This window comes from Aquarana catesbeiana, linkage group LG05, assembly GCF_042186555.1.
Source record: "Aquarana catesbeiana isolate 2022-GZ linkage group LG05, ASM4218655v1, whole genome shotgun sequence".
Lineage (NCBI taxonomy): Eukaryota > Metazoa > Chordata > Amphibia > Anura > Ranidae > Aquarana > Aquarana catesbeiana.
This window is the reverse complement of record NC_133328.1, coordinates 315,861,818-315,876,012: the sequence shown is the minus strand read 5'-3', so window position 1 is coordinate 315,876,012 and position 14,195 is coordinate 315,861,818. Positions and strand designations below refer to the sequence as shown.

The window sequence follows — 14,195 nt, the reverse complement described above, 5'->3', positions numbered from 1 at the left end:
TTCATATTAAATACAACATTTTATTGACAAGCATTTATTTTACAATGAAGCCAACCTTTCAACATACATCATCTCCATTGCAGTATAAAGATTTGGTTCTCGACACTTCCCACTGGGTGGTATTATGTTTAGCTTCATATTAAAATTTCATACAAAAATAAAGCACTCACATTTACCTATTTACAAGCACTTTAACCGTGCTATTAAAAGGTATCAAGTAAAGAAAACATCTGTAGACCAAGTGCTACCAAAATAGTTTAAGTATCTTCATAATAAGGCAGTTTATAAATACTGATTACCATTCTATTAACTAAGTCATCTCTTAATTTAAAATACAGCAGATAGATGATGTACAGTATACTGGCTATAAAGAAAACTTAATACAACATGGTAGGGTTGGAACTTTAACATTATTGACATTTAAACTGTTGAGAAACATACAAATAACTAAACAAATAAACTGTACACACAATTGCACATCATCATTCCCTTTCTTCTGAAACTCAGAATAAAAATAGAATTTAAGACTCAAATATTCACAAAAAAGGCAAAATACTAAATTCCAAGCAAAATGCTTGCTGCTTCACGAAAATGTCCCTGGAGAAGGCTGCCTGCAGCACTCCAATACTTTCTCTTCAGGAAAACAGGTGGGCACACTTCTCATTTTTGGCCACTAAGAATGAATTCGGACTGAAGGCACGTCACTATGCATTAAAGGCAGGTTGTTTTTTTCTAAGGCAATTGTCAGTGTGAAGAAGTACAGCTTTGGGGATCTTGCTGGCAGTTTAAACGCTTTAGGCACTGAATCATCTTGGCATATCTTGGTGAAGAGATGAGAACTTTTCCAGCTAATAATATTTAAAGCACCATTTGCTTATGTGAGACTCAGGCAATGTTGACAGCTGATATGCAAGAATCACGGTCTTCACCTAGAACTTCCTTGACTGTGGCTGCTCTCAGATCGTGTAGTACTGAACCTCTTCTTTACTATCATGCTGATGTAGGCTTTCATAAGCTTTGCAATATCAACCACCTGTATCGAGGGGAAAAAATGCTTGTTTAATACATATTAAATGTCTTTTTTATCAACAATAAACAGAAAAGCTCTGAGAATGCCAGTTCCGATTAATAGGGATTAGGGTGCATGCACACAGATGTTTGCAGAAGCGAAGGAGCTCTGGCATTTTCCCATGTCCAGGGAGCCACAAGTGGCTCCCTGCACCGATCATCTGTGAGGCTGCTCGCCCCCCCCCCCCCTGCTATTCTAAGGACGTCAGGCCCAGTACAACAGGGCCGGCTATACAGGCCTATCGGTGGCCCTACCGGAAGGTATCGGGTTGGGCGTCGGAGCATTTGCACGAGTACAAGTATTCATGCAAATGCTCTGTATGGGCACTGATACTGATACTAGTATCGGTGTAACCCTAGTCTAAACCCTGCCCAGTTCTCTCTTGGTAAACTAAAAAATCCCACCCAGCATCAACAGATATTTTTTTTTGCACGTATTGAACTGATATAATAAAATGCTTACAATGGTATATTTAAAAGATCAAAAGGCAGTATATCTGAGAAGTTCATAAAACTGAATGTATGTATTAAAATATATTAATGATTGTTAGGATTCAACATTAAATAAATCTTTAATAAGTCTAGATGATATCAGTTGAGCATATACAGTTGTGCTCATAAGTTTACATACCCTGGCAGAATTTATGATTTCTTGAACATTTTTCAGAGAATATGAATGATAACACAAAAACATTTCTTTCACTCATGGTTAGCATTTGGCTGAAGCCATTTATTATCAATCAACTATGTTTATTCTTTTAAATCATAATGACAACAGAAACTACCCAAATGACTCTGATCAAAAGTTGAAATACCCTGGTGATTTTAGCCTGATAACATGCACACAAGTTGACAGAAAGGGGTTTGAATGGCTATTAAAGGTAACCATCCTCACCTGTGATCTGTTTGCTTGTAATTAGTGTGTGTGTATAAAAGGTCAATGAGTTTCTGGACTCCTGACAGACCCTGGCATCTTTCACCTAGTGCTGCACTGACGTTTCTGGATTCTGAGTCATGGAGAAAGCAAAACAATTGTCAAAGGATCCGCGGGAAAAGGTAGTTGGACTGTAAAAAACAGGAAAGGGATATAAAAAGATATCCAAGGAATTGAGAATACCAATCGGCAGTGTTCAAACTGTAATCAAGAAGTAGAAGTAGAGGTTTTGTTGAAACCAAGGTAGACCAACTAAAATTTCAGCCACAACTGCCAGGAAAATTGTTCGGGATGCAAAGAAAAACCCACAAATAACTTCAAGTGAAATACAGGACTCTCTGAAAACGTGGTGTGGCTGTTTCAAGATGCACAATAAAGGGGCACTCGAAGAAAAACGGGCTGCATGGTTGAGTCGCCAGAAGAAAGCCAATACTACGCAAATGCCACAAAGAATCCCGCCCACAATACGCCAAACAGCACAGAGACCTGATCCACCTCCTTAATGCCGCTAAAATATGTATCCCGCAAAAATGGAAATGCTCAGATTCCCCTTCAATTGGTCAGTGGATAGCTGTGGTAAATGAAATTAACCCGGTGGAAAAATTGACGACCGCATTAAACCGAAAGGAGGAACAATTCAATAAAACCTGGTTTTACTGGCACGATTTCTGGTTCTCTCAAGATTATAACACCTTTGTGGTCCTCTCGGTAGAGCAACTGTAATTGTGCATATGTCCCTAACCATTTGCTTTCACAACCAACCCCCCCCCCCCTCTTTTCAAAATTCCAAAAATTTCCAAAATTTGTTTGCGTACACGTGATATTAGTGTTTTATACTGTTGCATCTTAATTCAGTCTAATGTAGGTGAGTTGGTGCTATGTTGACATCAACCGATTCCTCTTAGATGTTGCTACTTTCTTATTGGTTTGTGTATCAGCCTATTCTTACTGTACAACATTCCGTTGCTGGATTTGCTCTGCCCTGTCTGATGCACTCAATAAAACTTTAAAAATTATAATAAAAAAAAAACAGCACAGAGACAAGCCTCAAACCTTCTGGCAGAAGTCATTTGGAGTGATGAGACCAAAATTGAGCTTTTTGGCCACAACCATAAACACTACATTTGGAGAGCAGTCAACAAAGCCTATGATGACAGGTACACCATTCCTACTGTGATGTTTTGGGGATGCGTGAGCTACAAAGGCATAGGAAATTTGGTCAAAATTGATGGCAAGATGAATTCTGTATGTTATCAAAAATTACTGGAGGAACATTTGCATTCATCAGCCAAGAAGCTGCGCATGGGAAATACTTGGACATTCCAACATGACAATGATCCAAAACACAAGGCCAAGTTGACCTGTCATTGGCTACAGCAGAATAAATTGAAGGTTCTGGAGTGGCCATCTCAGTCTCCTGACCTCAATATCATTGAGCCACTCTGGGGAGATCTCAAACGTGCAGTTCATGCAAGACAGCCCAAGAATTTATAGGAACTGGAGGCTTTTTGCCAAGAGGAATGGGCAGCTTTACCATCTGAGAAGATAAAGAGCCTCATCCACAAATACCACAAAAGACTTCAAGCTGTCATGATGTTAAAGAGGGCAATACACGGTATTAAGAACTGGGGTATGTAAACTTTTGATCAGGGTCATTTGGGTAGTTTCTGTTGTCACTATGATTTAAAAAGAGTAAAACAAAGTTGACTGATAATAAATGGCTTCAGCCAAACACTAACCATGAGTGAAAGAAAATTATCATTCATAGTCTGGAAAATGGCCAAGAAATCATAAATTCTGCCAGGGTATGTAAACTTATGAGCACAACTGTAAATAAAATAAGCATCATTCGAGTTTACTCTTAGTACAAAACATACTGTACATCACAATAATCACAAGATCTAGAGACATTGGCAGCTGAAGTTATCTGCTAGGTTCACACTAGACCGCAGGGGAAATACAGAGTTTTGCAAAGCAGGCAGGTGGCAGTTTGAGCCCCACATCACGCTGCTTACTTTTTCTTTTTTTTAACTTTAGTTGATGCATCACATAGTGACACTGAATTTGTGTCTCCGCACAGTAGTGGGGTGCATTGCACTGTAGTGTGGTGACTTAGGCCCCTTTCACACTGGGGCGGTTTGCAGGCGTTATTGCACTAAAAATAGCGCCTGCAAACCGACCTAAAACTGCCGCCGCTGTTTCTCCAGTGTGAAAGCCCGAGGGCTTTCACACTGAAGCGGTGCGCTGGCAGGAGAGAAAATAAACTCCTGCAAACAGCATCTTTGGAGCGGTGAAGGAGCGGTGTATTCACCGCTCCTGCCCACTGAAATCAATGGGGCAGCGCGGCTATACCGCGGCTGTAGCGGCGCTATGCGAGCGGTTTTAACCCTTTTTCGTCCGCCAGCAGGGGTTAAAACCGCACCGCTAGCGGCCGAATACTGCCGCTAAAACGACGGTAAGGCGGCGCTAAAAATAGCACCGTTTTATCGCCGATGCCCCCACTGCCCCAGTGTGAAAGGGGTCTTACAGTGCCATCCAGTGCTGCACATCACGCCAGCATTGTGGTGTGAATGGGGCACAGTACCTTAGTAGTGACCTGCATTTATGCAGTGTGCAAAACTGCAGGTCACCACAAAGTGTGGATGAGCCCTAAATCTCGACTTTCCATGTAAAGTTTTGCTTGGCTCCCCACTCCTGTTTTCCTTTTAGTCCTTAAAGCTCTGTTCACACTGGTGCGATTTCAGATGCAACTTGAGTCAGGCATGATTGCATGACAATGGAAATCATATTGTTTTCAATGGTGCCCAATCACATCAATACAATTTAGCAAGGCGCAATTTTGGAAAAGGTTCCTGTACTACTTTGGTATGATTCGAGCATGATCTTGGCCCCATAGAACATGCAAGCCAACTCATAATAGCATCCAAGTTGCACTACAAAATTGCACTGAAAGCCAGATTGAAATTGGATCGCTGCAGTGTGAACCTAGCCCTAATGTGTGTTAAAGTGGTTCTAAAGGCTCAAGGTTTTTTACCTTCATGCATTCTACTCAGCTTTGACTAAGGCTATTGCCGAAACACGTCAGAGCTATTGTTTTACTGTCACAGTTTTGCTGGCTCTTCTTACTATTTGTTATGCATTCTACTTACCTGAGCCCCAACATGATCCAGTGATGTGCACAAGAGCTCAGCTCTCTGGGGACTCTCCCTCCTTATTGGCTGAGACAGCAGCAGGTGCTGTCAATCACAGACAGTGAGCCAATGAGGAGAGACGGGGCAGGGCCGAGCCGCAGCTCTGTGTGTGAATGGACACATAGAGCAGCGGCTCGGGAGTGAGCCTGCTTGGGTGCACCCATTGCAGGCTGCTTGCTCTGGGGGCACTTAGCAGGAGGAACAGGTCAGGAGTACCGGCAAGGGACACAAGAAGAGGAAGATTGTGAGTGCTTTTGCAAAAGACTGTGCAATAAACTGCACAGAGCAGGCAAGTATGACATGTTTGTTATTTAAAAAAATAAATAATTCCCTTTAACCTCCTTAGCAGTAGAGTGTGGCTCAGGGTGAATTTTAAGTACCAAAAGCTGTAACCCTGAGCCACACTCGGGATTGCATCGCAGAATCCAGGCAAAAGTTACTTACCTTGTCCCCAGGATCCTGCGATGTCTCCCCGTTGTGTGTGTGCGAACTGTGTCCTCCACTCGATCTATCACAGTGCCGAGCTCCGTTCCCTGTGAGCGTCGTGACGCACGGGGACCGAGCACCGCGCCAAATTCAAAAAGTTTAACACACAATACATACAGTACACTGTAATCTTACAGATTACATTACTGTATCAAATTATTTCACATCCCTTTTGTCCCTAGTGGTTTGTCCAGTGCCCAGTATGCGGTTTTATATTATAAATACTGTTCTTTCTGCCTGGAAACTGGAGATTGTCCATAGCAACCAAAAAGTGTCCCTTTACATCAAAAGCGGTTTTAGACCAGCTAGAAAACAGCGATAATAAATTAGAATCACTTGCAGAATTGAGCGATAGTGATTCGTGAGGAAATCCGTCATCAAACTCTGAAAGTAATGACACCAACAATTCTGCAACTGAGCAAATTTCAGTGTTTTTGATTTGATTACATTATTGAATAATTTTTATTATTATTATATTATTATTTGTTATAATTATTTATAGTTATTTATTATATTATAATTTCGTGTTTCAAACTTTGTCATACCCGGGATGTCTACTAGACTCTTGTTTGGACATTTAAGTGTGTTATTCCTAAGACTTACAGGCCTACAATATAAAACGCCAAATTTCCATGCAAAACATTGTACCGCTATGAGCATCTAAAATCTGACATAATCATACCGCCAGGGAGGTTAATATCACTTTAAAGTTTGCATGGATTTAACATTCATAACAAGCATTTACTTCATCAACCATAATCTTTTTTCTAGCTCATTACTGCAATGTTTGCCTTTTCCATTATTCTATCTGATGCCAGTGTGCAGGCACATTTCACCTATAAACTTACCGCACTGGTTTCAAATAGAAGTTCCCTTTCGTCAACAACAATCTTGTAGGTATTGGCAAGTGGAGCACCAAAAGAAAGGATATGTTCATAATGAAACACTTCCAAAGGTCTCCCCTCTCCTCTTTTGTAGACAGAAACAGCCTCAACACTGATACCCAGCCACAGCTCTTGTGGGAACCCACCTTCTTTGCACTGAAATATATTAAAAAAGCACATTAAAATGTTAAAGCGGTACCTAGGATAAAAAGAATATATGACAAAAAATTATACTTTATAAGCAGACTAAAATCAATGTATCAGGCTAAAAGCTACAGAGAAGAGTATACTATATTATAGAATTAACTTTTTGCACATAACATGACAACAAGTATATGATGGCAAAAAGCGTTATTCTGCTGTCTATGGCAATACTACAATAATTTTAATAATTATATGATCTGCAATCAACTATAAGAAAACCCATTCTGTAATAGAATGCTCCTACCTCAACTTCAAATAAAGTTGATCCATAGCCAGGCCATTCTTTTATCAGAGCCATATACTTAGTCATGCACTGTTCAGGATTCAGTCCTTGTAGCTTCTTCCATTTGTCAGTAATATTGGCTTTGGTTGACAGGACCTCTTCTTTCAACCACATGTCCAGCATTTGTTCCTCTTCTACCTTCTGTTTACTCACAGAGCCACTTCGGAAGCTTCTTCTTAATGTTCCTTCTAAGAAACTAGACCTCTTCCTCTCAGTCCTTTCAAATGTTGTAGAGGCTTTGGTGGATTGAGTTACACGGGCCCTTAGTCTATGCACTGGGTAAAAGTCTTCCATCTCTGGTACATTATTGTGTAGACTGTAGTCTCCCTGCGAATACTGTAACCTTAAGGCTGCCAAGGCTTGCAAAGTATCCTCAGGTGCTGGGTAATGACCTTGAATAACAGCTTCATGTGCCTAAAGATACAAGTTCTAGGTCAGCAAACTACTGTGCATAAGTTAAACCGAATTTTCATGTAAATTATTTAAACACATAAATTAGGCCAATTTCACACTTGCAGTCCTGACACTGGCACGCCACAGGATTGGTAAATCAGTGAGGCGATGCACCCTCGCTGCCAAAAGCTCGCAGCACGTGTGTCACCGAGAGCGAGTGACGCCTCGCTAATGAAGCCGGTGAAGAAGCAACAACTGCAAGCAGGTGAGTACTCTACTTACCTGCTGCATCGTTCATGGAGAACCTGTGGCTGACAACAGTATTGCAAATGTGAGAAGGGCCTTAGACTGTATGTCAGTTATCACCCTCTCCATTGATGTAATTAGCGTACAAAACAAACTACTCTATAACATTCTGAAATTTCTTCTACAAGAAACAAATGTGGACAAATCACCATGTTTATGATTTTTCTTTTTTAAGCATTTATTTACTCACCTGCTCAAACATGAACACATATTCAACACTGTCTTTTGGCACATGTTCTGTATCCAAGAAGCAGTAAAGTTTAAAGAAGAACTTCCATGGTTGATCTCCTGGTTCAGCACTGACAGCAAGCCTGTGGTAAAAAATAACAGTATATAGTCACCTACTGATATGAAGAATATGATTTGTGAAAGTCTAACTGTAATAGGGGCCAGAAAGTAAATCTGTGCTTTGCCTATGCAGAATGAAGCACCGGTTTATATGTTTATACATCCTTCTGTCCGCTCTCCCGCTGCCCTGTTCACAATGAGTGACTGAGGGGAAGAGGCCCTGTGTAAGCCCAGCTGGGAGATTCTACAGTGCTGAGGACTCTTTCCATTCCTATGTGACAGAACTGGATGCTTGAGTGGCTAACCGCAAAGTACCTGAACTATCACATGGGAGAAAGGGGGTCATATCACATGTTCCCCCTTACCTGGAAGTGCAAGATATTTCATGGCCTCTTTGGGCAAATACAGCAAGAGAAAGAAGGGAAGGGAAGTATAAGCATGGGTTATAAGGACAAGTTTACTTTAACCACTTGACCACTGGGCACTTAAACCCCCTTTAATAACCAGACCAATTTTCAGCTTTTGGTGCTCTCACATTTTAAATGACAATTACTCAGTCATGCAACACTGTATCTATATGAAATTGTTGTCTTTTTTTCACACAAATAGAGCTTTCTTTTGGTGGTATTTAATCACCTCTGGGTTCTTTATTTTTTGAGCTATAAAAGAAAAAAGACAGAAAAATCTGTAAAAAAATGCATTTTTCTTAGTTTCTGTTATAAAATTTTGCAAATTTAGTAATTTTTCTTCATATATTTTGGCCAAAATTTATACCGCTACATATATTTGGTAAAAATAACCCAAATGTGGATATTAATTGGTCTTTGTGAAAGTTATAGAGTCCAAAAGCTATGGTGCCAATATCTGAAAATTGATCACACCTGAAGTACTGACGGTCTATCTCATTTCTTGAGACCCTAACATGCCAGAAAAGTACAAATACCCCCCAAATGACCCCTTTTTGGAAAGAAGACATTCAAAGGTATTTAGAAAGATGCATGGTGAGTTTCTTGAAGTTGTCATTTTTTCCCACAATTCTTTGCAAAATCAAGTTTTTTTTTTTTACTTTTTTTTTTTTTCACAAAATTGTCATATTAGCAGGTTATTTCTCACACACATCATATGCATACCACAAATTACACCCCAAAACACATTCTGCTATTACTCCCGAGTACGGAAATACCACATGTGTGAGACTTTTACACAGCGTGGCCACATACAGAGGACCAACATGCAGGGGGAGCACCTTCAGGCGTTCTGGAGCACCCAGGCCAATTCTGACATTTCTCTCCTACATGTAAAAATCATCATTTATTAGCTAGAAAATTACATAGAACCCCAAAACATTATATATGTTTTTTTAGTAAAGACCGTAGAGAATACAATGGCGGTTGTTGTAACTTTTTATCTCGCACGGTATTTGCGCAGCAATTTTTTGAATGCTTTTTTTGGGAAAAAAACAGTTTTGTGCTTTAAAAAAAAAACAAAACAGTAAAGTTAGCCCAATGTTTTTGCATAATATGAAAGATGAAGTTACGCAAGTAAATAGATACCCAACATGTCACCTTTCAAAATTGCACATGCTTGTGGAATGGCGTCAAACTTCGCTACTCAAAAATCCCCATAGGCGAAGCTTTAAAATTTTTTACTGGTTACATGTTTTGAGTTACAGAGGAGGTCTAGGGCCAAAATGATTGCTCTCGCTCTACCGATCGCACCGATACCTCACATGTGTGGTTTGAACACCGTTTTCATATGTAGGCGGGACTTGCGTATGCGTTCGCTTCTGCATGTGAGCACACAGGGACAGGGGCGCTTTAAAATGTTATTTTTTTTTTTATTGTTCATTTTACTTTATTTATTTTAGTTTGATGCTTTTTTAAAAAAAATAATATAAAACCCCACATCTCATCTCTAGGCTGGGAAGCCTGAAATAAAAAAAAAAAAAAAAAAAGATCCTGGCTTCGATCGTAGCGGTGAGTCGGTAGAAGCACCGGAGGGCGGCGGGAGGGGGGGACGTCCCCTCTCACCTCCCGTAAGAATGATCAAGCAGTGGAATAGCCGCTATGATCATTCTTATGGTGTAGGGAATTGCCGGCTAAAAAAGCTGATATCTGAATGATACCTGTAGCTGCACCCATCATTCAGATATCCCCGCACAAAGTCAAGAACGTCGTATGACAGCCGGCAGGCGGGAAGTGGTTAAGACACTTTTTCTTTTTTAACACAAAGTTGTCCATTTATACAATATTTCTAACACATAGCATGTACATACCAAAAATGACACCCCAAAATAGATTCTCCTACTCCTCCTGAATACGGCGATACCACATGTGTGAGACTTCCACAGCCTGGCCCCATACAGGGGCCGAGTACAGCTGAGTATGGCTGAGCATGGCAGAGTATGGCTGAGCATGGCAGGGTATGGCTGAGCATGGCAGGGTATGGCTGAGCATGGCAGGGTATGGCTGAGCATGGCAGGGTATGGCCGAGCATGGCAGGGTATGGCCGAGCATGGCAGGGTATGGCCGAGCATGGCAGAGTATGGCTGGGTATCACCAAGTATGGCTGGGTATGGCAGAGTATTGCAGAGTATGGCTGGGTATGGCAGGGCATGGCGGGGTATTTCAGAGTATGGTGGGGTATTTCAGAGTATGGCAGGGTATTGCAGAGTATGGCAGGGTATCGCTGAGTATGGCTGAGCATGGCAGGGTATCAGAGTATGACTGGGTATGGCTGGGTATTGCGGGGTATTGCAGAGTGTTGTGGGGTATTGCAGAGTATTGTGGGGTATTGCAGAGTATTGTGGAGTATTGTGGGGTATTGCAGAGTATTGCAGAGTATTGTGGGGTATTGCAGAGTATTGTGGGGTATTGCAGAGTATTGTGGAGTATTGTGGGGTATTGCAGAGTATTGTGGGGTATTGCAGAGTATTGTGGGGTATTGCAGAGTATTGTGGGGTATTGCAGAGTATTGTGGAGTTTTGCAGAGTATTGTGGGGTACTGCATAGTATTGTGGGGTACTGCATAGTATTGCGGGGCATTGCAGAGTATTGCGGGGCATTGCAGAGTATTGCGGGGCATTGCAGAGTATTGCGGGGCATTGCAGAGTATTGCGGGGCATTGCAGAGTATTGCGGGGCATTGCAGAGTATTGCGGGGCATTGCAGAGTATTGCGGGGTACTGCAGAGTATTGTGGGGTACTGCAGAGTATTGTGGGGTATTGCAGAGTATTGTGGGGCATTGCAGAGTGTTGCACATTATTCTGGGGCATAGCAGAGTATTGCAGGGCATTGCAGAGCATTAGGGATGGCTGAGCATGGATGGATGGATGGCTGGATGTCACTGGTTAGCGCTGTGGGCACTACAGATGCAGCCCACAGTGCTACTGCCATCCATCCATCCCCCTCTCCGCTCTCAGTGTTCCGATCGGTACACAGGAGGGGAGGAGAGGAACCGGCGTCATGAGATGACGCCGGTTTGTTTACATGTGATCGCTCCGTCATTTGACGGAGCGATCACATGGTAAACGGCCGCGATCAGCGGCCATTTACCGGGATCCGTAATGCGCCGGGTCCTCTGGACCCGGCGGTCACAGATGTGTTCAGGTGCGTGCCCCAGGGGGCGCGCGAGAGGGGAACTCTGGGAAGACGTCATATGACGTGATCCCAGAGTTAAGCAACTGCCCTGCTGCCGTCATTCGGCTATGGGCCGGTTGTAAAGTGGTTAAAGTATACATTTGCAACATATAAGATAGAAATCACAAAAAATATTCAATATTGCAACAAGATGATGTCAAACTACTGCAGAACTTACTTTTCAAATTTTGCTAACACATCTGCCACCACTGATCTGCTTTCTATGGCTTTCTCTGTGACCCCATTGAATTCAAAAAGAGAAAACATATTTCTGCTATCTTCCATTGCCAGTCCCCGAATCAACTTTTCTACAACCTAAAAAAAAAGAATGTCACTATACCATTTAAAAAGTACAATGATTGTTATTTTTATACACAGTCTCAGAAACTTTCACATGAGTTACTATATTAGCATGAGATGATGTTCACACATAGCTTAGCGGGTTCCCGCTAGTGAGTGATTTAAAAAGCGTGCTTCACACACGGAAAAGTGCATTGTGCATAGGGCAGCCCATTCACTTAAATGGGCTGCCCGATGTGCGTTTCTCGCCCCAAAGAAGCTCAGGGATTAAATTTTGGTCCACAGCTAGGTGCGATTTTACATGTGTGTTCTACTGCCATTCTTGTGTGTTTTGTCACATGGCCATCACAGCAAAATGCACTGTGTTTGGGGATTCCAAATCTCCTATACTTTGAATTGGTTTTAATGGTAAAATCCAGAAACAAACCCAACTGCAAGACAGAATGGGGTGGATTTACTAAAGGCAAATAGACTGTGCACTTTGTAGGCAAATTTGCACTCTTTTTTTCTTAGTGGCAAAGCTTTACTTTGTAAAGAATACCCAATCAGGTGCAAGGAAAATTAAAAAAAAAAAAAATTTTTGCTGGCGCATGATTGGATGATGGAAATCAGCAGAGCTTTAACACATTTACTAAGCTCTGGGGAAAACGGGTGCAACTGCACTTGCAGAGTGCACAGTCTATTTGCTGTTAGTAAATCAACCCCACAGTGATATAGCTGACATCTCAAGCAGACCCCTTTGGCTTCTAACTCTAGTGTGAATTTCCAAGTATGTGCAAGCAACTGAAGCTCTGCATTGTATGTTTGGAGTCAGGATGTTCTATATAATATAGTAACACTTTGATGAAATCAGTCTCTGGCTAACAGTCGTTAATATGTATTTATTTTATTCAATTTTTAAACAGAATTCTCCAGACAAATGAATCTAGGCAGTGTTTATAAGAAAATGCAAGACAAATTATGTTTTTGCAAAATGAACCATACAAAAATAGAAAATGAGTCAGTTCCATCAGTAAAATTGCCCAGTAACATAACCACAATTTGATAGTGATTTAAATAAAAAACATTTGAAATGAATCGAAAACAATGACAGCCGAAAGCCTAAATGAACTGCAGTTCTCTACTAGCTATGCTGACAGGTTCTTTCACACTGCTGGCTCGGGGTAGTAAAAACAGGTGATGAGCTGCAGTTTTACGGCCGCCCACCAGAATTCTAGTGATACAGCCTGACAGGTCTGTATGCATGCTGCGGCTGTGACAAATTTGAACTTGGGCTGCAGAGTCTTTCAAATTTGCCCAATGAGATCAATGGGGCTGCACTGTAACTGGAAGCCAAATGTTTGGCTCACAGTTGTGGTATGGTCTTGCAATGTAAAAAATTCCATGTGCTACTTAAAAAAAAAAAAGTAAGGAACAGGCATCAGGAAGCAGCAGTAGTGCCTCCTGAATGTCTGCCAGCCACTGCTAAACTGCCTTCTTTAAAGCAATCCAGCCATTACCGCCTGTCTGAAAAAACCTACAAGCTTCCATTATTTACACAGCAACAGAGATCATATTCATTGAGGAATGCTATTAAAGCCCATTAACAGCTTGTAACCTTACTTTATTGTGCATTTATGCCCAACTGCTAAGCTATATACAGTGGAACCTAGGTTTACGAGTAACGCGGTTAACAAGCTTTTTGAAAGACGAGCAACTTTAAAAAAAAAGTCTGACTCGGTTTGCGAGTGTTGTCTCGCAAAACGAGCAGAATTCAAGCTAATAGGCGGTGCAGTACCGCATTTGGCCAGAGGTGCGGGGGCGCCGGGGACACTCAGAACGGTCTGGACCTGTTCGGAAATACTCGGAAACACTCAGTTTCTGAGTGTTTCTGGGGCTTTCCCAGTTCAGCCGAGCTGTCCCTGAGTATTTCCACGGCTCTCCGACACCCCCCACCTCTGGCCACATGCGGTATTGCATGTAATAGAAGTCAATGCAGAACTAATTATCCTCGTTTCCATTAACTTCTATGGGGAAACACGCTTTGATATGCGAGTGCTTTGGATTACAAGCATTCTCCTGGAACGGATTATGCTCGTAAACCAAGGTTCCACTGTACTGTATATAACTCTAAAATTGTAAATATTCTGTCGGCTTTTATTACATGCAATGATTGTAATGTCATTTTTATTTCATGTTACAACACCCAATTTTGGTCAAAAAGATAATGTTAATTATTAA

The 14,195-nt window shown here is 41.5% G+C and overlaps 1 protein-coding gene across 1 annotated transcript in view; it reads right to left on the bottom strand.

The window, feature by feature from the left end:
- MYO10 (myosin X) overlaps positions 1-14,195 on the bottom strand; it is a 280,901-nt gene continuing 266,706 nt past the window's right edge. Inside the window, exons 36-40 of the mRNA XM_073630851.1 lie at positions 11,854-11,990; positions 7,940-8,060; positions 7,012-7,464; positions 6,528-6,719; positions 1-1,033 (exon numbers count right to left, since the gene is read on the bottom strand). Coding sequence (XP_073486952.1) covers positions 926-1,033; positions 6,528-6,719; positions 7,012-7,464; positions 7,940-8,060; positions 11,854-11,990 — 1,011 coding nt within the window. The 3' untranslated portion in view covers positions 1-925. The remainder of the gene's footprint in view (positions 1,034-6,527; positions 6,720-7,011; positions 7,465-7,939; positions 8,061-11,853; positions 11,991-14,195) is intronic.